Source organism: Mycteria americana, chromosome 1 (genome assembly GCF_035582795.1).
Source record: "Mycteria americana isolate JAX WOST 10 ecotype Jacksonville Zoo and Gardens chromosome 1, USCA_MyAme_1.0, whole genome shotgun sequence".
NCBI lineage: Eukaryota > Metazoa > Chordata > Aves > Ciconiiformes > Ciconiidae > Mycteria > Mycteria americana.
The window spans coordinates 77740046-77764606 of NC_134365.1; the positions used below are offsets into that span (position 1 = coordinate 77740046).

A 24561-nucleotide genomic window follows, 5' to 3' on the forward strand; every position below is an offset into this window, starting at 1 on the left:
GGCTGCACAGCATGACTGTAACCCATGACTTCTCCAGCAAAGCTCAGGGAAAAGCTGAACGGCCAGAGCTGAGCTCCTGGGCCCATGAGGGTGGGTGGAAGCCTCAGGTAAGGCTGGTCAGAGTCATTAAGACTTATTAGTGCACTCAGGGCCCTGACAACGCCTTCCCAAGTAATCTTTATGCCATTTTGTGAACTAGTTCAAAACCCCCAAGCAAATAATAATTACTAGTCCTTATTCAAAATCATTAGAAAGATCTGCTTAGCAAAATACTGCCCCACAGAAGTTTACTCTGTCTCTTAACATTTCCTGGCCACTTTTTCTACATCTATTTTGTAACTCATGCAAAGGAAACCATACCATTTTGCAACCCCTCAAATATCCAGCAGTTTTTAAATGTTGACATTACACTACAGTCTTCTTTTTTCAATGGATCTAGAGCCAGCTAATAAAGCTTATAATCTACTGCTTTCTTCCCATCTTTTATACAGAACTTGATCATAAACCTCGAGCCATTCCACTGTGAACACAAAGTTTTCACTGAGGTAAGGTAAGGGAGAGACTATATTCCAGGATAGCTGTTGCCAATAGCACAGTACTCTGGTATGAGGTTCTCTCTGTGGGAATTAATTGGTTTCTTGGGAATCCCTGTAGCTACTGTTCCACTGGATTTGCACTTCTGCAAGATACAGGAAGGGAGGAAACAATCGTCTCTTCCCAAACATGCTCATTCCCCTGAACAATCAATTCTTTCCTCCTTGCTTGTTTAGACTGGCATTTGCAATCAATCCCACAATGAAGCTATCTGGACAAAACATCAATAGCAGTCAATGTTAAGCCTGAACCCATGCTTTTGGATTACTACAAAACCATAGCACCACAGTTATTCCAGCCCACTGCTGGTCGGTTCCCATCACAAGCTTCTTTCCATACAAGTAGTTGTGAACATGTTCTTTAGTTTTAATCACTGGCAGAGCATAGGATAATTTTTCCCGGGAGAGTTTAGCCATTGACTCTTAATAAACTGTCATCCTCTCAAGTCATTTACATTCCTGTATCAATATGCAGTCCATAAACACTAGCATCTGTGTCTAATTGAAAATGAGGTTTGAAGCCCTGGTCAGTTAACAGAGAAAAATAAGAACCTTTTCATCTCTGAATACTAACTCACACACTGACCACTGAAATAACATTATTTTCCTACCCCTTTTATGCAAATGTTATGTAATACTGTGAAACACAGAAATCAACCTCCTCTGGTAGGACTGAAGTCCCACAAAACGGCACATCTGGGAGTCTCTGGGGAGCTGGCTGGTGTTCAAAGATCTTAAGAGTAGAATTTCCCTCCTCACTATTCTGTGTGCCAGACCTAAATTCATTCTTTTTAACACAATTCCTATTGCTTTGGGTACAGTTTCAGACCAGCAGCCTTGAGCTGATCCCAGCCTATTTGTAAATATATCTAATTTTGTTCAAAGATACTAGCATGTGCCCAGGGCATTATCTAGGTGTAGCGAACAGGCCAGGAGTAGTTCTGGACCAAAGACTCCTCTGGTGGTCCCTCAGATGTGGCTGCCCACTATGAAAATCAAAGGCCATCACACTGAAATGCTGCAAACCTTGCTGGCAATAAAAGCATTTTTTCTTATTTTTAGGGCCAATTTCTATTGCCAATCTTCGCTTAATATTCAGTCTGAAAAATCAGATTAAATTTTTACAGGGTCTGGGGAATCATCTATTCATGGTCACTCAGAGAAAGCCTTTTAAAGTGTTCAAGGTAGTTTCTACATAGGAACCAAATCTGCCATAATTTTCTTTTCCTAACAAGAATTATGGTTGACACACAAGAACAGCTGAAGGCTCAGTTATGCTCTTCTGATATGTTTTTTCCATGTCCTTTGTGGCTTCTTCTTTCTTTGCTTGATGGCAAAAACAGATGAGGTGGGCGTTTGATGTGCTGTTTCTCCCTCTGATGGCCTGGAGCTAGCTTGGAACACTGCAGCCTCGATCTTTGCTGAATCAAGGAGAAAATCATGACACTTAACCAAAAGGTCTTTTGGGCCATTTTACAACTGCCTATTTAAAGCAACAGTACTATATCAGAACAAATCTAACAGAAACCTTCAACTCCGTCTCTTTAGTGTTCCTCCTATAGACTATTCATTTACTCCAGTGGGTTTACATTTTTCTGTTTTATATGCATCCCTTTTTTCCTTTTTGCTGTTCACTACGTTAGCCACATTATCAAACATATAAAAATTCACCCCTGCTCCAGATCTACTAAAAATGTAACACATAAGATTCTGCTGTAAACTTTGTCTAAAATATGGTTTCAGCCAAAGGTTTCTTCCTCTGGAAGACTATCATCATACTGAACTGCATTTAGTGTTGCAGGACAGTTTGTTCACAGGGGTAAATTACTTACTCCACCCTAACAGATCTTCAAAGAATTTGGCACAGGCTGGATTTATAAGGTACCACCTGTCAGCTAACAGTCAGTCACCAAAATTGCACAAGCAGACAGACTCATTTAGAGTCTGTTTAGCAAGGCTGGCCTAGTAATTGTCATGTTTGAAGCTGTGTCTACTTTGGTCAGTAACCAAGCTCCCTTTCTTGTTGCTCAAGTATATGCCGGGCAGGGTCCTGGCTCTTCCATGCTTTCCCTATTGAGTATGGTGCCCCTTGTTTCTGGCTAGCTGTACAGTAGACTTTATTTTCTTCTGTCTGCATTTAGTCAAACTATTTCTTTGCATTACTGTAAATTTACTTTGTCTTATAAGCCAACTGTATTATTTTTATTGATAGCTTGAAAAATGAGACAGGCTACCATGCCAGCATATATGCTAGCCTCAGAGCTGTGCTTAGAGAGCTCATGGCAGTCAGTTCTCAGTCTCCTTATGAGTGCTTGTTTCCCATCCTAGAGCACTGCTGCAAGGAATGACAGGTTTATAGATAAACTCCATTGCCTTTCTGAGGGTCAGCAGCTTCTTCACTCACCTTGGTCCAGAGAAACACATATAAATTCATCTACTGACAATTTATCTACCTCAGAAATGTTCAGTGTTATCTGTGCATTCTACAAACCTCCATAGTCCTTTGCAAGTGAGGTGAGGACTCTGGTTTCTCCCTCTTCCTGACTCTTGGCTGTCCTCTAACCCCTACAGACTTCAAACCAAAGGCCCAGAACTTCCTCAAAGATCAGGATAATACCATCTGTTTCCAGCGGGTAAGGTGTACAATGCTGTTCGAACAGTATGTTATGACACACATCCTTTCTGTTCCTTATCCAGCTGTCCCCTACCAGGGGATAACAGATCATTTGAAGGAGAAGCTAATTATTCCTTTTATGCTTAAATGAAAGGTGCAACAGAAGAGGAAACACTTGAGGCCTTTCACCAGGCTGCAACAGAGTGGTTACTCAGATGTTGGCCATATCGCCTTGCTGAAGGTCAAACAGTGCAGTCGCTGTACTGCTAGGAAAGGAAAGGAAGACTCTTTACTCATGGTTTTCTCTAAATGGTAGCTACACGCTTCCCTTACCTCTGAATTTCCTTGTCATGATGGGTTTATTTGACTGTATTGTGTTCTTCTGTGATTTAATTGTTATGTTATTAGGGCGAGTAAAATAAAGCTGCAGCTTTTCTTTTGCTGTATTAGTGCAGTTTAATTACATTTGGGAAAGGCGAAAAGGAGAGTGGGAGCTTGCCAACATTAATGCTGTCTGTCATTCACAGCCCATTGATGACAAGGAGTTGAAAGCTTGGCAGTTACTCTGGTAATCAGCAACCTGGCTGATGACGAATGGAAAAGATTATGTGAAATTTCCTGAAAGGGGGAAAAAAAAAGTTCTCCAAAGAAATAAAATACAAAACAAGAACAAAGGGCAAAAAAGCCCAAATCCCAACTTCTAAATCCAACACTAAATCCTTTTTATAATGTTTATATGAAAGACACTACATGAAGCAGTTATAATAAATGAAAATTTTCCACTAGTAAACTGTGTTTAATGTCTATAAAAGGGATCTGTGTTCCTAGAATAGGAGCACAAATATGTCCACTTGATTGTTGAAATGGACTTTTTCCCCTGAGCTGAAAGATACGTATCACTGGTAAAAAAAAGAACACCTTTCATCACTATAGATGGCATCTCAGTTATATTTTTAAATTTATAGCACTGAAAAGAAGCTCATCTTTAGAGCTGTTCCACATATATAACTCCAGACCTTCCCAAACACAAATACTTTCTGTTTTCTTCTTTATTCACTCTACTTTTCTCTTTTTAATACAGGAGAATACAGACATTTCATCTTACTATTAGTAACATAAGCAACAGCTATTCAGGCTTTAGAGTTGTTTGTAGTATTCCAGCCTCTGACACAGTAGTAAACTTCAAGAAAAACTCCAGTTAAATGAAACTGGGAACTACACCAGTGTTTAAGAAGGAGAAATTCTACAGTAGTTATGTGGTTTTGCTGTGACCTGTACAATGGATGATTTGTGACATTTCTCATTTGTCTTAATTAAAAGCTGAATATAATTCCAAAGCCATTTTTGGCATCTTTGGGATGAAACAATACTGGCTTGTCTGCGGTTTTGTCCTGTCATTTTTCTGTAGCTGTTGGATATACCTGCTCAGTTTCACAATTCACATAATTGTGCTTTGGGACTCCAGACTTTGGCTTTTCATTTTGCTTGTGATGGGCAAATTAAAAGGCCCTATGGTATCTACAGTATTACTAGACCATAGTTTTAAGAATAACAAAAAACTGTACAATTGGAAAATGTACAATTGTTTGTCTGGCATGCAAGCAATTGTGAGACTTTTGTCTCTTCTATTTTGTGAAACACAATACAAGAAAGAAACAAACAGCTTTTAATCATGATGTTAAGCAACTCAGGCAATTTAAAGTTTACCAGCAGGTAATGTTGACTATGCAGGACTGTGAATAGGGAATTTCTCTTTCACACTGTTGAATAGATACATCACTATGTGGCTTCAGTCTTTTTTCCCACAGGCAGAGTACCGCAGTTCCGTATTTTATGAGGAGTTGAAAGGAACACCTCACCACAGTTGAAAGAAGATCACTGAGGTTTACTGGAAAATTACATGAGACTGATTTGATTGATATGTTTAGTGTTAAGAACTAGCTATGTATTTATTAGATTAAAAATATAACGCATGTTAAGAGACCTCCCCACTAAAGAAATTACAATGGGATATTAGTCGTGCGTCAGACCCAGTTTTAAATTTCTGTGGAAAAGGTGTAACATTTAGGGTAAAAACCATGTAATGCATTTTTTGTGTTAGCAGTGAAGTTCCATGGTGCAAGTAACAGGTCTCTCCATTCTGGACAATGAAGAGGTAAGGCTACTTTATAGATAAGGCTTCCTACATACGTCATTCTCTCCATGTGGTAATTATGCCCAGGCACAACCTGATGTTTTCCTGTATTTGTCCAAGTTTTATGGACGTACAGCAATGCATCAGAGCTCACGTACACTAACTCTGACTTGCATGCTATCTATTCAGGTGTCCTGGCTAAGACCACACTGAATGTATATATCAGCTGTTACTTGCACACGTGCATCGTGCATTAAATCTGATCCTTCAGAAAAGCATCACAGGAGCGTAAGTCAGACAAGTTTAGGAAGTATTGACTTTAGTGCATACGCATAGTCTAGCTCTGCACTGCATGTGCAGGAAGTCTGACATGTCAAAGAAGCACAGAGGATGGGAAATGGATAACATAAGAGAGGACGGATTGCAGATTTCAGAGCTATAGGCTGTCACTCAGCAGTGGTCTACTGTTCCTCTTCTGCAGTGACACTGTGCTGACAGAAGTCTGCACGAACTCTTATCTGTAAAAATCAAACTGCTCAAGAATCATAAAAAAATGCTAAAGTAGACTAGATCTGTTCACTTAATGGGTGGTTTTGAAGTACAGATTTAAATTAAACTACACATAAATAGTTGTCAACCAAGGAAAAGCCAAATTAAGTACAGAAATTCAGCAGAAATAAAGTGATGCACTGTTATACAGGATTATATTTATTATCCATTTCTGCCTTCCCCAGTGATCTCCTGAACTTCATTTGCCCAACTACCTTTCACTTTAGATAAGGGGATCATTTCCTCCCCTATCACTTGAAATTAATTTTTGTCCATTGCTATGTAAGTGAAGGTTCAGATGGAGCACTTCTTGTCATCAAAATTAATCATTCAAAAAATAAGATATAGAAGCTCTTCCACCTTAAAGTAACAATCTCTTTGTACAACCAAGGGTAACTATTTATAGAGGTTCCTTGCTTCATTATCCCATGAATTTGATCAAAATCCCATTACAAGTACTGTCCTAACTGGACAACATTATTCCATAGTATTTTCCCCCAAAATTCATTATTTAGAAAAAATCAAATAACATTTTGTTGATATTTTATCTGCATCTCTTCGATTTATACTTGATATTGCAGCTAACTTAGGTTTTATACTTGCTGTCATGTACTGATGTGAGTTAAGACAGTCAGTCAAAAAAGATGTTTGCTGCTGAAGTTTTGAAGGTGATGCCACCGAACTGACTGAAGTCACTGGCTAAGCAGATGGAACAGGACGTAACTGATGCAGGAAAGCAATTTTTGAGACCTGCAGTTTCTTCTGCAGGCAGAGTCAATATCTTCTTTGTTTCAATCCATTCAAGTAGTTCAGTTAAGAACTATTTAACTCAAAGCTGAAAAATCAACGTAAGAGTAGAAAAAGTAAGATTGCCTATTTTCCTCTGTCAATCTACAGCTAAACCTCACTATGAGAGGATAAGATCTACTTTCTCTAAGATTGGGAAGGACATGGCTACTGGAACCTTTCAATTTAATTCCCATTCTACAGGTCATTATGTCAGTTGTTTCATAAAATATTTTAAAATGCAAACATGCTTTTGAAATGCATCAAGCATATTTAAGGTAGTCTTAATGAACGACTTAAAATGACCTCATGTAAATTTTAATTGAATGTCAGTTTTCATACAAACCGAACTTGACGCAAATCATAAATAAATAACTAAAAATGTAAAGTACCATTCACTATTTTGTAACAAGAAAGGGTGAGAAATTAATATTCTGAGTAAAAGATTTTAAAGCTAAAATAGATTAATTCAATGTGTATAGATATAATGTCATGTCTTAGATGAAGAACCAAAATAGCCAGATTTGGTAATACTGATCAGTTGCAAATTTATGTTTACGTGTTCACCAAAAAAGGAAAATCAATTTATCTTAAGAAAGACAACTGAAATTTAAAAAGTAAAAAGAAGGTCTAAATTACCAAGATCAATTTTTCCTGCTTGTTCTTTTAAACAATAGTTTAAATGAAGGATTTACATCCAACCACCCTTACCCCACCTGGAACATTCAATCAACAATTTTTGATATTAAAGACAAAAATAAATAAGAACAATGCTTAAGCACATTTGCTTCTTTTTTTTTGGTAGCAATTTATTACTCATATTTCCCATGGGGAAACTACACAGCCTCAAGATTTCCAAAAAAAGGTGCCTGTAATTACTTTTCTAAGCTTGTATTCATGCATCTGAATAAGTGAATTGATTGTGAATATGTTCTGCAGTTTCTAATAGGTCCTAACCATTAGGCTGATCAAAAATTTTTCAAGCACATTTATATTGTTGTAAAAATGCTGACATGTCAAAATGCAAACTTTCAAGATAAATATATGTTTTGCCAGTAAGAGAAACTGTGCGGGAGGGTTCTCGGGTCCAATTTTCCGTTTTTGATACACAGTCCGGCCTCATCTCCATCTGCGCGCAGAACAGATAATAGCTCAGTGGGTAGCTGAGGTATTCCCCTGCCCCATGCGGAGGCCTGTGTTCAAGTTTGGCCTCTGCCTCAGTAATACACCGACTATGGGGCTAGGCTGAGATGCAATTCTTTATTTCCTCCAGAAAATTTCCTAGCATCGTCTACTTCATTCTGACATAGAACAAATGTCCAAATTGCAATTTTCTTTTATAGAATGGATATTTTCCAGCTCAGGATTTTTTAAAATACTGTTTGATCACTGATAAAGTCACCATGTGCACTAAAAGCAGATGTAACTCCACTAATTGTTGCTAGATATCCAGCATGCTTCCTTGCCTAGTAGGCGATACGGGAACAAGTGTGCAGGAATTAAATTTATTCTTGGAAGGATTTTAAAATATTTCATTTTAGAATCGCTTGACAATTGTGCAGTAAAGCCCTTTATATGTAATTTGCCTCTCCTCGATGTATGCATTTAACTCTCCTGCTGTCTACTCATAATATCATAGGAGTGTAATATTATATATTTATGATTCTATCATGGCCTGATTTTGAAGCGAAAGGAAGCTGTGCATGCTCAGGGCCTCTGAGAAATACACCAGGCGCTGGCAGGGAAGGGGCCTTCCCTCATGACACCCCGAAGTTCCCCGGTGCCGTACCAGTACCTCACATTGGACCGGACCTCCGCAGCCCCCCCGAAGCCCCCGACTCCTTCTCGCCCACCACCACCACCTGCACTGCTGAAGCGACGGCCAGCGGCTCTCCTGGCGCCAAGGCGCTGGCCGGAGAGCAACATTTCGGCCGCGGCGGGGACGCGGGCTCCGGGCGTGGGGACAGCTGGCCCTGACCCCAACAGGCCGCCCGCCCGCCTAACGGTCGCCAACCCGCCTAACGGCCGGCGCGGCGCGGCCTGGCTGCAGGCAGGCACCCCCGGGAGCCCCGCAGCCAAACTTCCCCCTGAGGGGAGAAGGGGGGCGACCGGGCACGGGAGGTCGGGACCCCCCCTCCGCCCCCCGACAGGTCGGCGCGGAGTTCTTGCCTCCCCCCCTGCGCACATACGCTCCTCAGGGTGCTGCCTCAACTCTGCTCCGGGGCGGGCAGCCCCGCCGGCGGGCTCCGGCGGGCCCCTCAGGCGGAGGGCCGGGGGGCGCAGCCTCCTCCTCCCGCCGGAGGCGGCCCCGCGCCGCCCCCCGCTGACCCCCACCCGAGGCAGGAGGGCGCCAACCCGCGCCTCCGCCGCAGCGCGGGCCGGCAGCGCGTCCCGGCCCCAGCCGGGGGCCATGGAGCACAGCGGGCCCCGTACCCGGCCGGGCCGCCCCGGCCGCGGCCCGGCCGCAGCCCCGGCAGCTCACGGCTCCGGCGGCGCGGGGCACGGCTGGCCGGCGGGGCTCCCCGGCCGGGCGGGGAGGAGGGGAGGGCCGGCAGTGGGGGATTCTTGGCCCCCCAAAGGAGGTGGGGGAGGCGGGGGAGGGGAGGCGGGGGGGGAGGGGAGGCTGGGCTCCCGGAGAAGGAGACGATCGCTCGCACAAAATCCTGCGTCTTCAAAGCAGCCCCAGCGGGCAGGGTAAGTATTTTGGGGGAGCCCCCTCCCCGGCCTCCCCCGCCCCTGCAGGGATGGGGAGCGGGGGAGGGATGCGTGCGGCCGCCCCGGGCGGGGTCTCCCCGCCGGCTCGGGGCGGGGGGATTGTGCGCAGGGCCCGTTCCCTGGTGCGGGATCGGTTCAAGGCAGCGAGGTTCAAGCCTCAGCGCTGCCTTCCCCGGCTGGGGACTGAGGAGACGGGGGGGATGGGTCTGCCTGTGTTGCCGTGCGAGGGTCTGGAACCCCCCCAGCCGTCCCCCCACCTACCCACCCCCAAGCGCGTCAGGGCTCTGCTTCTCCCAACCAAGCTTCCCCGTGGCTTCTCTTTGCTCCTTAAAAAAAAAAAAAATATATATATATATATATATGCCCCAAAGCTAGAGAGAGTGAGGCGGTCGGGGGGTGGGGGGGGGGAAGGGCTTCTCTGAGGAGCGGGAGAGAGGCGGAGGGAGAGCCGCCAAGAGCCTGGCAGCTCCTCTTGCTCTGCCTCAGTGCTGCTCTGCCGGCGCTTGCCTGCCGCCGGGCGTGAGGACGGGGGTGTGTGAAGGTAAGGGCTGTCACCATGCTTTCGGGGAAGGGCAGCGCTGCCCTGCCCGCGCCTGCCTCTCCGGCCGTGCGAGTGCCTGCTCGCCAAGGGGGAGAGCAGCCCCCTGCCCCACGCGTGTCCAGCTGCCGCCCGCGAGCCAGCCGGCAAGTTACTTTGTTCGCAGAGTTCCGGCAGAGGCTGGGCTGCCGCGGGCGGGCAGCGGCGGCGACCCCCGGGCGCCCGGCACCGCCGCCAGCCCGCCCGCTCGCGGGGCGCCCCGGCGTGCCGCTGTCGTCCCCCCGTGTTCAGGTGTCACCAGCCACCACCGGAGACTTCCCGGGAGGGAAGCCCCCGAGGAAAATCCGTGTGCGCCTTCCCCATAGCTTCTTCTCGCGTAGCCGGGGGACGGGGTGGTGGAAGTGGAAGAACTTTCCTTTGTCGTAGGAGAGGATTTAGTGACCTCCGAAGTTTTGTTCCGGGAGGAAACCGTTGGATAACTTTTTCAGGATTCATGCTGATTTTCCTGTAATTTATTGCGCTCTTATTTGGTATCCAGCACGCTCAAAGCAGTGGAGCAGAAAAAAATATTAGGGACGTTTAGGTAGGGATTTCATTGCTTTTAATACGCTGCTTTTTTAATACCTGCATTTTATATTTTGCATCTTCAGATGGGTAGTGTGGAATACATTTATAAATGCATATACTTGCCTGTGGATAACTCAGAGGATAAAGATGGGAAACATGCAGAAACTAGACAGATTTTGAACATTCCATTCTCTTTGGCGGAAGATCAATAGTTGAAGATTTCTGCTTACACAATCTATACCTTGACAATATCATAATTAAGAGATCTGCTGATAATGCTGATATTGATAGCCATTTCAACTTCAGTTAAGGCTTAATAAATTTAGTAGGTAATTTAAACTACTATAAAGGAGCTTTGGATATTCTGGATAAACTGATAAGTAGGCAAGAATATTAAACTTTGTGATTGGCTCCTGATGAAGTGAACTCTTCAGTTTTTCAAAATAATATCGGTAGATATTTAAAATACAAGACTGCATTTTAAATGTGCATGTCTGAAATTTTACGGCCAAAAAAAGAGTGTATCTTTTGAGAAGACCAATTAAGGAGTCATTACATGATGGTAATCTGTGTTGCACCCATTTGTAATAAACAGGTTCATGATGCCAGGCACTGTAAATTTTCTGGTAGTGTACTACACCAATAGGGGGGGTTAATTTCTATTTTACATACGGATTTTTTGGAAATTATTAAATGTAATGGCTATCCCATGTATGATACATACATGAATTGATTGATATTAATTATTACCCATGAAACGTTAATGGTATGTTTAAACAGTTTTAGCTTGGCTCTTCTGGTTTATTTCATTGTCTCAAGCTATCTGAGACAGAAGACTCTTAAAATTTCTTGCTTGTACATTATTCCCTCTATCTCTTCTCTCCCTGCTCTCCTTCGGTCTAATTTAAAGCAGAGTAGCCGCTGAGAATACCTGTACATGTTTGTGTGAAGAAAAATGCCCATTTTAAAGATACACAAATCTTCTTGGTAGATGAGAGCAAACCCTTCATCCCTTGTACAAAAACATATTGAGCTGGTATTAATAAGATACTTGTTTTGGTATTAGTTTGTGATGCCAAACAAGAAACATGAGAGAATGTAAAGATAAAGCTGGTGCTCTGATCTTTGTTTAAACAGGTCATGGTTTTTATTTAATGCTGTGTGCTCATTACAGGAACTGTCAGCAGGAATGTAAAGCGGACTGGAGTTCTGATTTGGCATACATAGCCAATTCTGACATTGATGTTTCTGCTTCTTGAGTTAATGGTTCATAGAATATGGTGTTGTTTGTGATTGTATTTATTTAATCAAATTTATTGTATGGAATTAGAAAAAAGTCTGGATTATGTCCTTTTAAGAACCAAATATGGTCAGATCTGCTGCCTCAGGTGCAGTCCTCCTCACCTGAAGAGTTACACAGGAGTGGGCTCTTCTGTACAGCAGGACATGTAGAGGTGTATAAAAAGGTTACTGTTTTTTAAGGCAGCTAGAGTTCTGCCATTGAATTACAAGGAAGGAGACGCAAATCGCCTGAAACCAGGTAACTGCTTAGTCGCTTATCCAGGCAGTTTCTTTTTTCAGACATATGGAAACAATATCAAACATTAAGTAAAAAAATGCATTTATAATTGATAATTTTAATATTTTTGTCCCTGAAAACAGTTTTCATCTCAAATGATTAATAAACACAGTAAAAATAAATCAATGCAGTCCATTTGATTCTTGCTGAGCCTTATTTTGAAGAATTTAGAGAGGACGTGTAAGGTAATCTGAGGGAAAAGCCTTTTCACATGTTCCTGTTACATTGAGATACATTAGAATATTACAATGTACAGTTTGAGCTCTTGGAGTAAGACTAAGTGTAGTGCTGGAAACTTTAATTTGGGTGTTCTGGATCGTACACCAGTTTGGATTCTGTGATCATTGTCCATAGGTAAATTGGGTCTGTGTGAGAGTGTCTGAGAGTAAGGTGGTCTCTATTTGTTATTTCTAACTTAGATACATGCTTCTGTTTCAGTTCTGGATGTTCTAGGTTGTGTTTCAAAATATAAGCAAGGTTAGTAATTTAAGAGGGTCCTTTAAGGTCACTGGACTGTTATCCTTTGACTTCCTATTAGAAAATCATCTTTTCAGGCTGATGTTATTACAGATAAAATAACATGCGAATGTAATGCTTGGGCAAGGTTGCAGAATGACAGTCCAGTATAAGATCTATTGCAAAAAGGAGCAGAGCTGTCATGGTAAGGGCTATTCACCTGCTTCTGCTGTGGCCACCTCTGGAGGGTAAAGCAGTTCATTCTTTGTGAATGCTCACTGCTTGACCTCATTGTTGAAACTGTCAACAAGTGTGACAGTTTTGCTGTGATTTGATACGACAGTGGAAATTGTATTAGAATTAACAAATAACCGTCACGGCATATATGTAGTAACTTGCAGTCATAAATGATTTGGGATTCATTACACTAACCTAAATACAAAATGCTTAGCGTTTTCCATTCAGTCACTTATTTAAAATGCCATTATTTACCATGGGAGTAAGATTGAGTTCATAATGTCATTTAAATATGCTGTATTGTGTGTGACTATGGAGAGCCATACTAATATTAGTGTAATAAGGACTCGTCTTCTTTTTCACACAGATTCAGAGGTGTAATACATATGTATAATACATTTCAATTGCAAGTATTTGCCCTTACTTGTTATATATTTTTAATTTCTACATTTCTGCTAAAACCAAGATTACTATATTTAGCTTATATCACTTTTTTGAAAGCTATTTTTTATGCGGCATGCCTTCTCGACCTTTTAAATTCAGTTCCTCTGCCATATAGCCAGTCCAGCTTCCCTTATGGCAGGTGAGGGTCTTGCCATTCAACCAAAGACTGAAGCCAGCAGAGCAGCTGTAGAAGCAGCATATGAAGGAGACCGATGGTTACTGATATTTTTGACTGTTTTTTCTCTGCCTTTTCCTAATTGGTTGTTTTGCTCAAGCTCCCTCTTTGCCAGCTCTCGCAGTCGCATCACTTAGCTTAACATGCTGTATAGCTCAAACATCCTGCATGCCACTTTATTTCTTATCACCTTTTTTCTCCTCTCACTGACTCTATCATATCCCATCTTCTCTCTGCTTTTGTCTTTTGTGACGCTAATCCCACTTAATTTTTCCTTCTCCATAAAGGAAAATGGAAGGAACATAGTGCTCTGCCATTGCACTGATCATTTCTCAGCATTGCTGTATTATTTTTCTCCCCTATCCTTTGTTGAGCTTCTGGACACCATAAGCTGTTTGGGGCAGAGACTCTGTTACTGCATGGTTGTACAGTGCCTAGCATAGTTTGCTGTTGGAGTTCACTTGGTCTGTGGACACTCATATAATAATAAATAGTAATATTAGGGTTATTTCAACTTTCTTCTGGTCCCTTGGTAGTAAACAAAAAAATTTCTTACTCAGAGCTTATCTTCACTGTACTGCTGTTCTGAGGTATATATCAGTTTTGCCCCTCAACATTTTGTCCCTAGTGTGAGTAGTTTTTGGTAAAGTTCAAGATACCTTGCCTATTGCAGCAGGGGTGGGATGGATTAAAACTCAGCTACTACCAGTAGTTAATAATCTAGTACCTTGAACAAGAACCAAACAAAAAAAATGTCAGCTTCAACACGTTTCAGTGGAAACTTCAGATTTCGCAACACCAAAAAAATGTTCTGGTTTCACCAGGTTGATTAAGTAAGACAGAAGGGAAAAGAAAACCCAAAAATGTATAGTGGGTTCATTTCACTTCTTCGATACTTTCCTCCTAAGTATTTTTTAATTTTTATTTCCCTCTACTTTTCACCCCTGAACTGTTTGGCTTTGTTTTAGCATCTTGTGCATCACGTGAAAATCTGTAGTCGGTCCAAATAAAATTTTCAACAGATTATTTTCAAGCAGCCAGCGAATCAGCTGATGTACAGTGCATACAGCTCGGAGTCACAGTTTGGAGGCAGCCAGCCCGGTCACTGACCAGCTATTCCTGTCACTGGCACAGCCTGCACCGTGTTTTGCAGTGTGATAGCTTCAACCTGAGCTAGCCTAGCTGCCATGGAGTACCGTGAGTGCACTCTCAGTGTGGCTCTTCTGAATCTTGCTTCTTTTATGAGTAGCCTCTTCAGCTTCACGGAGAGCAGTGATTTGAAGCATCCCTGTGTGAGAAAGGCACTGCAGGACTGGATGCTTTGCTAATCAGTAGGATCCATTTTAGGTCTCAAGAATATCCAGAGGTGTTTGACCTGAAACACAGGACTGTGTGTCTGGGTCTTCCCCCATACTATCTTTCCTCTCTCTTTTTCTTTGAAGGAAAGGGTTTAAGTTGCCTTTGTCTCCATTTCCTGTGGACTGTGTAGGGGGGCTCTTTGTGGACATGACTTTACAGGTAGGAAGAGTGAGTGGCCCAAACAACTGTTGAGTAATTTTTCCTTGTATCAGTCCTGGGGAGGATACCTGGAAAAATAAACAGAAAAAACCCAGTGGCTCCCTCCCTGAACATTAATCAGATGACATGAAGGATTTCAATGGGATGGATGCAGCTAAATGAGTAAAACGTGGAAACAACAAAATGAATAGGACAGTATACTTCATTTTCAAAGTTTTGTGTCTTAAGGGAAAAAAATGTAGCTGTTAAGGATTTGCTTGATTAATTTTATAATTTAACTCCAGGCCTTAATAGAAAAAGATACACTGATCTCAGAAGTAGTATCACTATAAATGTATCTACGTGTAAGCTGCGTTCTACATTCTACCTTATATATTTGTGTGCTGGTACTTTGGCATTTCATTCATCTTGAACTGCAAGAATAGATTGGCCACTTTTATTTTCTGTTCTTGTGTACTGACGCAGAGATCAGCAACCTTTCAAGAGTTGTTACTGTTAGATTTCTTTCTGAAATCGGACGAGAATATTGGCAATAGAAATTCATCCACAGCCGAGAGGTGCTGCTGCACAAAAAGGGAAGACCCTGTGAACTGTCTTACTAGTATTAACTTGCCTGCGTATGAAACAGCAGCTTGTGGCTTCTGCTAAACTGAGAGCAGGGGAGTTGCTGCCTCTGCTGCTGGCTGTTCCAGGGGTGCTGTGTGCCATTCACCTCTGCCCTGAGCCACCCCGGCATCTCTGCTGTACTTTGCTGACCCACAGACTAACACTGCTGGTGACCAACACTGATTTTGAATGCTTACATGAAAACTGCTTGAACTGTCTACTAAAATAATCCTCTGCTCAGTATTAGGCTTTGACATACTCTGATGTAATTTTGGTATCGGAGCAAACACGCTAAACCAGATGGGATGTATTCTGCCCTCAGATATGCATGAATGATCAAATCGGTCAAATTCTGTGCATTTATACACAATTTCTGTTGAAATCGATTTGAATAAAGTATGTGTCGCAGGCAAGTGGGACTTGACCCAGCAGGGCTTGTACAGATGAAGGCTAGGAAATGAGTGTGAGGCCACTTGTCACAAAAGGGTGAAGAAAAAGAACATTCTTCAGTTAAAAATTAAACCAAACTGTTTCTTTATATATATATAATGTTTCAGTACTTACATAGTCGTCTCCTCAGTAAATAACATTTTAAGAGATTCAAGAGCTTAATGAGATGACATGCCCAAATTCCAGACCGAAATGTAGAATCAAATCCCCGCAACCCTAATTTACTCCTGTTGGAATGTCCATTTTTGATCATTTCCCCACATAACCTGTATTTTTAGCTATTTTCCCTTAGAATGAGTATTATCATTTTGGGACTTGTAATTTGTCTTTTATGAATGTATACTCATGATTTTCAGTAATGTAGATTTTGAAATACTGCCAGAAACGAAGGCAAATTTTTTAGAGTGAGGAACCAGTTTTGTGGCTTTTAGATATTTATTTAAAATTTCCTTCCCTAGAGGTAATTACTTAAATAGATTAGCTACCTCTGCAGGTATTTGAGGATAAATACAGGTAATATTGAGCCAAACCAGTATATTTTTCAGGGAAAATATTTGGTTTTACTTAAGAAAAATGTATCCATTTAAATATTTTATCTAAATATGATAATGTTTTATACATTCAGGCAAGATCGTATGTAGGATTACAATAATGCATTTAGCCTTGACAAATGTTCAGTCTATTTGAAAATCTTAGAGTATTGCAGTGTTTAAATGTAAAATATATTGGATATATTGTAAAGTGGAAGTTTAAGGTGAAAACAAAGCAATATTATTAGGTTGTGTTTCTTTTTTAAATTGAATAAATTAACAGTTATTTTTATGGATGAGAATTTGATTCAGAAAATGATACTGCTGATGAGCCAAAATAAAATTAAATCTTCATAAACAGAATATTCAGCTACTGTAGTTTTGGGAACCTAGGTAGGGAAATGAGAAAAAGTAATTTAAAATCTTACAATCATCATTCAAAATAAGACTATCTAAGAAGGTATCTAAGTGGTAACTGCTTTAAATAAATACAGAATTAGATTTCATAGGTAAATGTGCAATTTTTGTGTTTTCTGAATGCATTCATCTATCCCTTTTTCTTGATGCCAGGTCAGAACTTGGGCATATAGTAGGTACAGTATATTTTTGGGGGGAACTCCACAGAAGTGGATGTTAGGGCATTGTTCCAAAAGACAACTAATTTATCTCATTTCCTACTTGCTCTGTCTATATAATCTTTTTATGACAGTTAAAGCTAGCAAGTACATTAGTATCCTTTATAAAAAAAGTAATGAGAGAAACGTATAATATTTGTGTTTGAGAGCAATGTAAGAAAGCTAATTTGAAGAAAAAAAATTAATTTCAGTGAAGAATTTTGTCATATCGTATTTGATAGGTCATTATAATCAGCAAAGGAGAACAAGGATGTGTGTTTTAGCATGGTGAGGAATATCTTGGGGGATTTTGTTCTTTCTTTTCCAATACAGGTTAAGGTAATTTCAATCACAGAGAAATAAGAGATCTTATTTAAGTCACTGAATTTTTTTCACATTACAAAACAGATTGCTCCGTGCCCTGTAGATCTGCAGTTAACAAATACGTGATATATATGATGAGGCACTGAAGTATTCATTGATAGGTGAAATAGGAGATTCTAAACAGAAGAGGATAGATCTTGCATTTCTTCTCATTGAAGTCAGTAGGATTTTGAGGCATACAAGTAACTCAGAATTATGCCCCCTGGTTTTGGTTACATGAGTGGGAATAGCTCTGACTTCCAGGGAAGAGATAAGGTTGCAGAACTGAGTATTATTTGACTTCTAACAGGTAGCAAATTTAGATTTGCTGGCACAGAAAAGCATCTCAGACATGTTTTAAAAAAACCACCCAAAGAGTCCCCTTAGTAAATCATGAGGATGGTGTAACTTCTTTCAGCAGAAGCCACTGAAGAGAGCAGAGACTGAACAATGGGATGCTTAAGATCTCTTTCAATGAAGATACACCATAGGCAAAGGTTTTTGAAAATACCATAGTGGAGCATATGTGCTCTAGTTACCAGATGAGGATTGTGAAATCCATGGTAAGAGCCATGGTAAAGAGGCATTTGTAAAGGTTTTATTCCAATTTTTGACCTTAAGACAACTTTACAAACTTGCATAGCAATGTACCTACATGTTATGCCCTGAGGAGCAGATGGAGCAGTGTACGTTGCCATCTCATGGTACCCACAGAATGGATTGGTGAGCGCGTTGCATTTTTTTTTTTTGTGGAGATAAATCTGCATTACAAAACTTACCCTCATTTGTACATTTATTTGCTGCTTAAAACCGGGGATTTCTTAGCCTGTGTGGGTATGAAGTTAGAGCTGCCCTTCAGTGGTGGTCTCTGCAGCGGAGGCCTGAGGCACGCAGGCGGGCCAGGGAAGCGTGCCAGGCCTGGCGCGGGTGCAGCCCCTCTCTCTGTGCTGGGGATGGAGGGCTGCAGGCTTGAAGGCTGTCACCCTGGCACGTTTCACCACCGTTAAACTGGCATTTAGAAAAACTAATGCTCTCAAATGCTGTACTGCTTCTGTAGCTAAGTAGGGTTAGGTTTCCCGGCAGGATTTCTAGGTCACTGCAGTCATCATGAAGAACTCTGGGAGGTTTGTAAGAGTGGTAAACACCTTAAATGGCACCACAGGTTATGAGATTGTAATTCAGTTATCCTTGAGGAGTCTGTTGGTTTTTTAATGCTGTTTAGTTCTCATTGACACAAATTGCAGGTACATAAAGTGTTTGCTTTGGGAAAAGGGGGCTTATAAGTGCATATTGCACTTCAATACATTGCAGTTTTATTTGTTTATTTTTTAAATGCAATGGGAAATGTTTCTATCTATGACAAATCGTATTTGTTTTGAAAGCCTAATGATTCCATCAGTAGAAATGTGCATGATCAACCTTAAGATCTACAAGTGTCTCGATGACATTTGATTATGCTGCCTTCACTTGTCCTCACTTGTCCTTGTCATTTGTCAAGTGAGTCCAAACCAGTCTGCTAAGGGTAGACTTGGTGGTTTTGGTTTGCCAGGACTTGCATTCTGTTTCAGAAAATGAGGAGGAGGAAGAGGAGAGTGTATCCCTTCGGAAGAGGAGAGTGTATCCCTTTGGAAAAGCTTTAATCTGCAGAGTGATTTGACTGGCTCATCCTTTCTCACAGAATAATGCCTTTTTAGGATCATTTCAGTATTCATTTCCTGATGGCAGAACTGAAGATAGCAGACTAATTCCATTGATTGGCTTCTATCTGGAGTATCTGAAATGGGTATTTTACACAGCAAAAAACCTTTAGCATTTTCAGCCTGTTTCTCATTGTAAGTGATTGCTTTATTGATTCCAGTATGTTCACTTACTGCTGGTCAGTCTATAACGAGCTTTTTGGGGGGGGGGTTAAACCAAAACCAGTAATTTGTGATAACGAAGCCAATCACTAGTGGTTATAGGTATGTTACTATGACAATTGGGACCATTGCTGCAGAATATTCTGTAGCGCTTTTTTTGGGGTTTAAATAAAGGGTCTACTTCCCTGTGTAAAGGATGACCTAACAGTTTATGAAGAGCACTGTAGTGCAGTATAGGAGAAGACCTGAACCCTTTATGAAGCTCTTGGAAGGGTTTCTGGTTAACAGTATCCAAAATGTCCACAAGAAGCAAGTGTGTCACTATGGGGTCTATGACAAACTCTCATGTGCTTCTTTAAGGTATTTTACTGCTGTTGTCTTACTGGCTTTCCCTGAAAAAATATGGCTTTGATGTTTTATAGCTGAATGAAAACGCCTTTTTTTTTTTGATACCACATTTCATTTCTTCATTGCCTCCCCGTATCCCAGCTTGTCAGACTCTGAACAAAACTAACATGTTTTCTGTAGCTACCTCTTTGCCACTGATCTTGGTACTGCTGAGAGTCCCAGCATCCTCTTCTTTCTTTATGTTATTTCACTGTTATTAGTGCAAAATCTGGCAACTGCCTCTCTTGAACTCTTCCTGGGGTACACTATAGTCATGTTGTGCTTCTTGACCTCCAGATTTTTTGTAACCTAGAGAAGCTCATTGCTCAACAGATAACTCCTTCACAGCTTTCTCTCTTAATTTATAACTTATTTTTTATTACGTAATCATCACCAGTATTTTATCTTGGTTTCTAATTATTATTTCAGTGACATCTGCTTGAGCCATGTTGTTTTCAAGTCTAGATTCCTATTTTGTGTTGCTGGAATAATTTTCAAGTAGTCTCAGTGTTGTTTTTAGGCTCGAGACAAAGGGTAGATGATGGAGGGAACAGCGTGGATGATGGAATGAGATATAGCAAGAGACAGTGGACACGAGAAGGATGAACGTAGAATAAAGCAGAATCTGTGAGTGAAGAAGTGAGATTAAAATAAAATGTTGGCTTGAAATGGAAAAAAGAGAAATGGGATGCGTAAATAGGCTGGAAAATTCATGTAAAACAGGGAAATAATTATGCCAGCTATACAAGAAGGCTGTGAGATGAAAATACCAGAAATTTCAGGCTGAAAAAGTAAGAAAATCTTAGTACAAAGATTTATTTGAGGACCTCATCAAAGGACTTAAATATATGTCTGGGTTCAAGCACCTGCCTAGTCCAGTAATTCCTTACGAGAGATGTTGCAATCCACATAGTTTGTGGCCTGATGAAGCCTTCTGAAGATGGTGGAGCAGTGTCCATTGTACACAGTGGGCTTTGGGTCAGAGCTCTGTGAACATTTGAACACATGCTGGAGAAAGCAGCAGAAAAATAATGTATGGAGAACATTCCTGCCATCAGTTAGAAGATGGCTTAGCTGATTTAATAGCTTTTTCTCAGTCTGTGATTCTAACAGCCAGGTTTGTGATATTTATTTTAGTATTCATGTTCTTGCAGTCCTTTTTACATTTCTCTGTTTTTCCCTGGCAGACATCCCGCAGCTCCGTAAGTCTGGGGGAAGAGGATGGTTAGCATGTTGTTGCTGTGGGGATTTGAGTCTTAATGCTCTGTGTTGGTAATGCTGGGCATATAATTTTAAAACTTGCATGCTATAGAAGCAGATAATTATTTCCTTGCTTCATTTTATACTCTGGTTTGGGAAAGGAAGAAATTTCAGCATATTAAAAGAAAGAAAAAGTTACGATTTGGGGGACGATTGGAAATGGAAACAGAAAGAGGGGAGTAATGGGTGTCAGTCTGGTTATCAGTCAAGCTGGAAAGAGACAGCTTGTTCTGTCGAACACCAAGAATGTTAGTAGTCAGCCAACCACTTATGCAGGAAGAAAACCCTAGACTGAAAGGTAAGGTTCAAAGACATCTGTGTATGTTTCTGAAATGAGCTTGAATTAAGCTTGCTATTGAATTATGCTTACTGATTATGTGTGTTACATATCTGATTTTTGTTTAGCACAGGCTATTCATATGATTGCAGTTATTTTATTTTTATTGCAGGATCTGGCGCTTTCTTTTCTTCTCCAGTCTTGGATGCTTTTTATGTGTCCAGGGTTGATGTTGGGTGACTGTCATTTGGCAGAAGGTTTAGCAGTGCTGTGGCATATCTTTTTTTTTTTTCCTTTTTTTTTTTCTTACCTCAAGTGAAATACGTTGTCTTCCCATTTTCTACATGTTTATATGGTGAACTTCTTGCTGAATGTCTGTGGCTAGCATCCTCTCAAGCTGGCCTAATGGTGTGATTCACACGCTCTCCCATGTGCAAGGATTGATTCCCTGCTTAAAAGAACTCTTCAGCACTAAAGGGTGTATCAGCGGTGTGCTGGCTGTGGTTTGTTTCTGTTCGCAAACAAATTTGTTCTTTTGAGTTAGTTTGTGTTGGTAAGTGCTATTTTCCACTTACCCAGAAAGAGGAAGCAGAGTTTGAGTGGATATTGGGGTACCTGCATACATCTGCTGTTTCTGCAGCAGATTTGGTGTATAACTTGGGAGAAGTCATAAAAGACAGGACCTAAAGAGGAGGCTGACAGAGGCCGTTTTCTCTGCTGCTGTGAGCTCCTGAGAACTTACTAAGGCCAAAGGGAGATTCTAGGTTCTTAAGGCGGTGCCTTAACTCCTTTGTAACTGAAGTTCAGTTGTGTGTAAAGTGGGCATAATCCCTGAATTATAAAACAAAGGCTGTGTTTTTCAGGTAGTTTGAAATCCTTATGTAGAGCTGTGGAATCATAAATTATTAATCTTACTGGAGAATATTTCTAGAGGTCACCAGTTCTAATAGTTTCTTTCAAACAGAAGTAGGTTCACTTAGAACAGTTTGCCCCCTATAAAATCTCTGACCTTGCCTATTCAAACTTCTTTACAAATGCATCATTTAATACAGGAAGCTCCTCAGGGAGGGTTCTTCACATCTGCCATCATAATTTCTTATTTCCTAAATGCAGCAATTTGTACTTCATTATTCTTACAAGGATCATGCCTCCCTTCCCTCCCCCTGCTCTGGCACATTCCTTTGTGCCGCTGCTTGTTCCGTAGCCCGAAGAAGGCATCTGAGAGTGTTTAAAATCCAAAATTTTCTTTGTTGTTATTCTGCCATTTCCTTACCACGCAATTCTAGGGGAGGACATGAAGGAATCTGCTCTTTTATCCTCACACTGTTTTCCTGCAGGTTGTTAGTGACAGCAAGTTGTTATCATTTTACAGCTATTCAGCAAGTAACAAAACTGAGCTGAATCTCTCCTTTCAGTTTCCTAAGGACAAGATTTCCCAAAACAAAAATACACCAGCCACTTCTTGGAGCACTTAACATCTGTAGTAGTTAAGCAAAGGACTGAAGCCCAGATTTTTAAAGATGCTTAGGTGCTTGACTGCCACTAGAACTGAATTGGACCTAAGTACCTGTAAAGAGCTTTAAAAATTTGAGTGACTATGAAGACCTCCCTCATCCATCACTCTTGGCAGTGGTCCCTTCAGAATGGAAGTAAGGCACATCAGCAAGGTCACATAAAATACTTGTAGTCCTGCTTTCCAGAAACTGCACATATTAAGTGAATTGCTGCATTCTAGCATGGCTTTTCATGAAATACATCTTCTGAAGCAGATTACTTATATTCCCTAGAAGAAAAGAGCCCTTGCTTGCATGAAAGTAAATATTTAAGACAGACAACTTTTAAAAAGGATACAAAATTATACTGTAAAAATACCCACTTTTATACCATATAATCCATTTTTTATTAAAACTGGGAAATAAAGTAGAATTCACATTTAAATTACTTTCTGCTGTTTCATTCCAGTTGGTTTCACTTTGCTGTTCGTCTACCCATTTTCAGTGCTGCTGTTCTAGACTTGCATAATGTTCAGGGAAAAATTTATTCCCAAACATAAAACCTGTATGGATTTTACTTTTTTTAATGTTTAATAACATTTAACTGTGTGTTAGCCTTTGAATCACTTTCTTTTCCAGTGAATCCAGAATGTTGGGCTAGTGCTGACTGAGAAGAGAATGTGTTGGAAGGGGGGAGCCCTTCGCATCTGTGTCAGGAGTTCCTTCAGTGATGCTATAAACCAGGAGCATGTGCCCAGAAGGCCGTTTGCTCTGTTCCTTAGGATGTAAAGAACAACCACTTGCAATGCTTCCCCGTAATAAGTGGCACGGACTTTCTGAAGAATTGGTTAAACTGATGCTTGTTTAATTAACTCGCATTTTAGTTGTGCACAGCCATGTATTCAGTTTCAGGTTTGGTGATTTTTTTGTGAAGGAGGATGGGGAATAAACATTCAGTAATGCAATAAAAAAAGAAAGGAGAGTAAAAGTTTGTGTTGAAGAAACATTATTATTTGACGCACCATTCTGAAGAATGACTGCCTTGTCTTTTAGATTTTTATTAAATGTCTGAAATATTTGAGCAAGTTGCCCCTGTGTTCTTTAGCAAGTTTACTTCCACTCCCTGCTACCCACCTCCAACTAAAGTACGTTCATCAAATTGCTGGGTTGGAAAGGTTTGTGATGAGTTCTTTGAGCTGTGTGTCTTCATCGCTCCATATCCCCCCTTCATCTTCATCTCATATCAAATTCCAAACAGATTAACTGTCAAACAGTTATGCTCCATCTCTTCAATCTGCTTTTAGGTTTTTCAAAGGGGAGTGTGCTGATTAGGTAAGGAGATGACATGGTCTTCTTCCGTCGATGTAGGAAGATAGCAGATATGATCGCCTGAAAAAGCTGAACTACACAGTGCAAGCATGGCTTTCGCCCAGTCGCACATTATGGCAGCTAGAAGGCATCAGCACAGTAGACTCATAATTGAAGTGGATGAGTACAGCTCCAACCCCACACAGGCTTTCACGTTCTACAACATTAACCAGGGACGTTTTCAGCCCCCACATGTGCAAATGTAAGTATTATAGTTTTGTTATTGCTCTAGCACAGCCTTCTGAATTGTTATTGCCTTGTCGATGTGGTATTTGATGGACCAGTCAAAAATAATTCAAAGAACACTGTTTTCCTGCATTTCTAATAATAATTACTATAATGATACAAAATCAGTCCGTTTGGAAAGTATAAGTACTTTGTTAAAGGATGGGAGAAAGATCACTCCACTAGCATAACTTTAATACATAATACTTACATATTAAAAAGAG

The 24561-nt window shown here is 40.9% G+C and overlaps 1 protein-coding gene across 3 annotated transcripts in view; it reads left to right on the forward strand.

Moving 5' to 3' along the window:
• The first annotated feature begins 9293 nt into the window (after positions 1-9293).
• MPPED1 (metallophosphoesterase domain containing 1) overlaps positions 9294-24561 on the forward strand; it is a 65841-nt gene continuing 50573 nt past the window's right edge. For 2 of the 3 annotated variants that reach the window (XR_012776442.1, XM_075507122.1), the window contains exons 1-2: positions 9294-9370; positions 24049-24314. Coding sequence is in view for 2 of the 3 variants with exons in the window: in XM_075507122.1 (XP_075363237.1) it covers positions 24163-24314 (152 nt within the window). In the remaining variant the exon portion in view is untranslated. The remainder of the gene's footprint in view (positions 9371-24048; positions 24315-24561) is intronic. The other variant, XM_075507131.1, reaches the window with a different exon arrangement.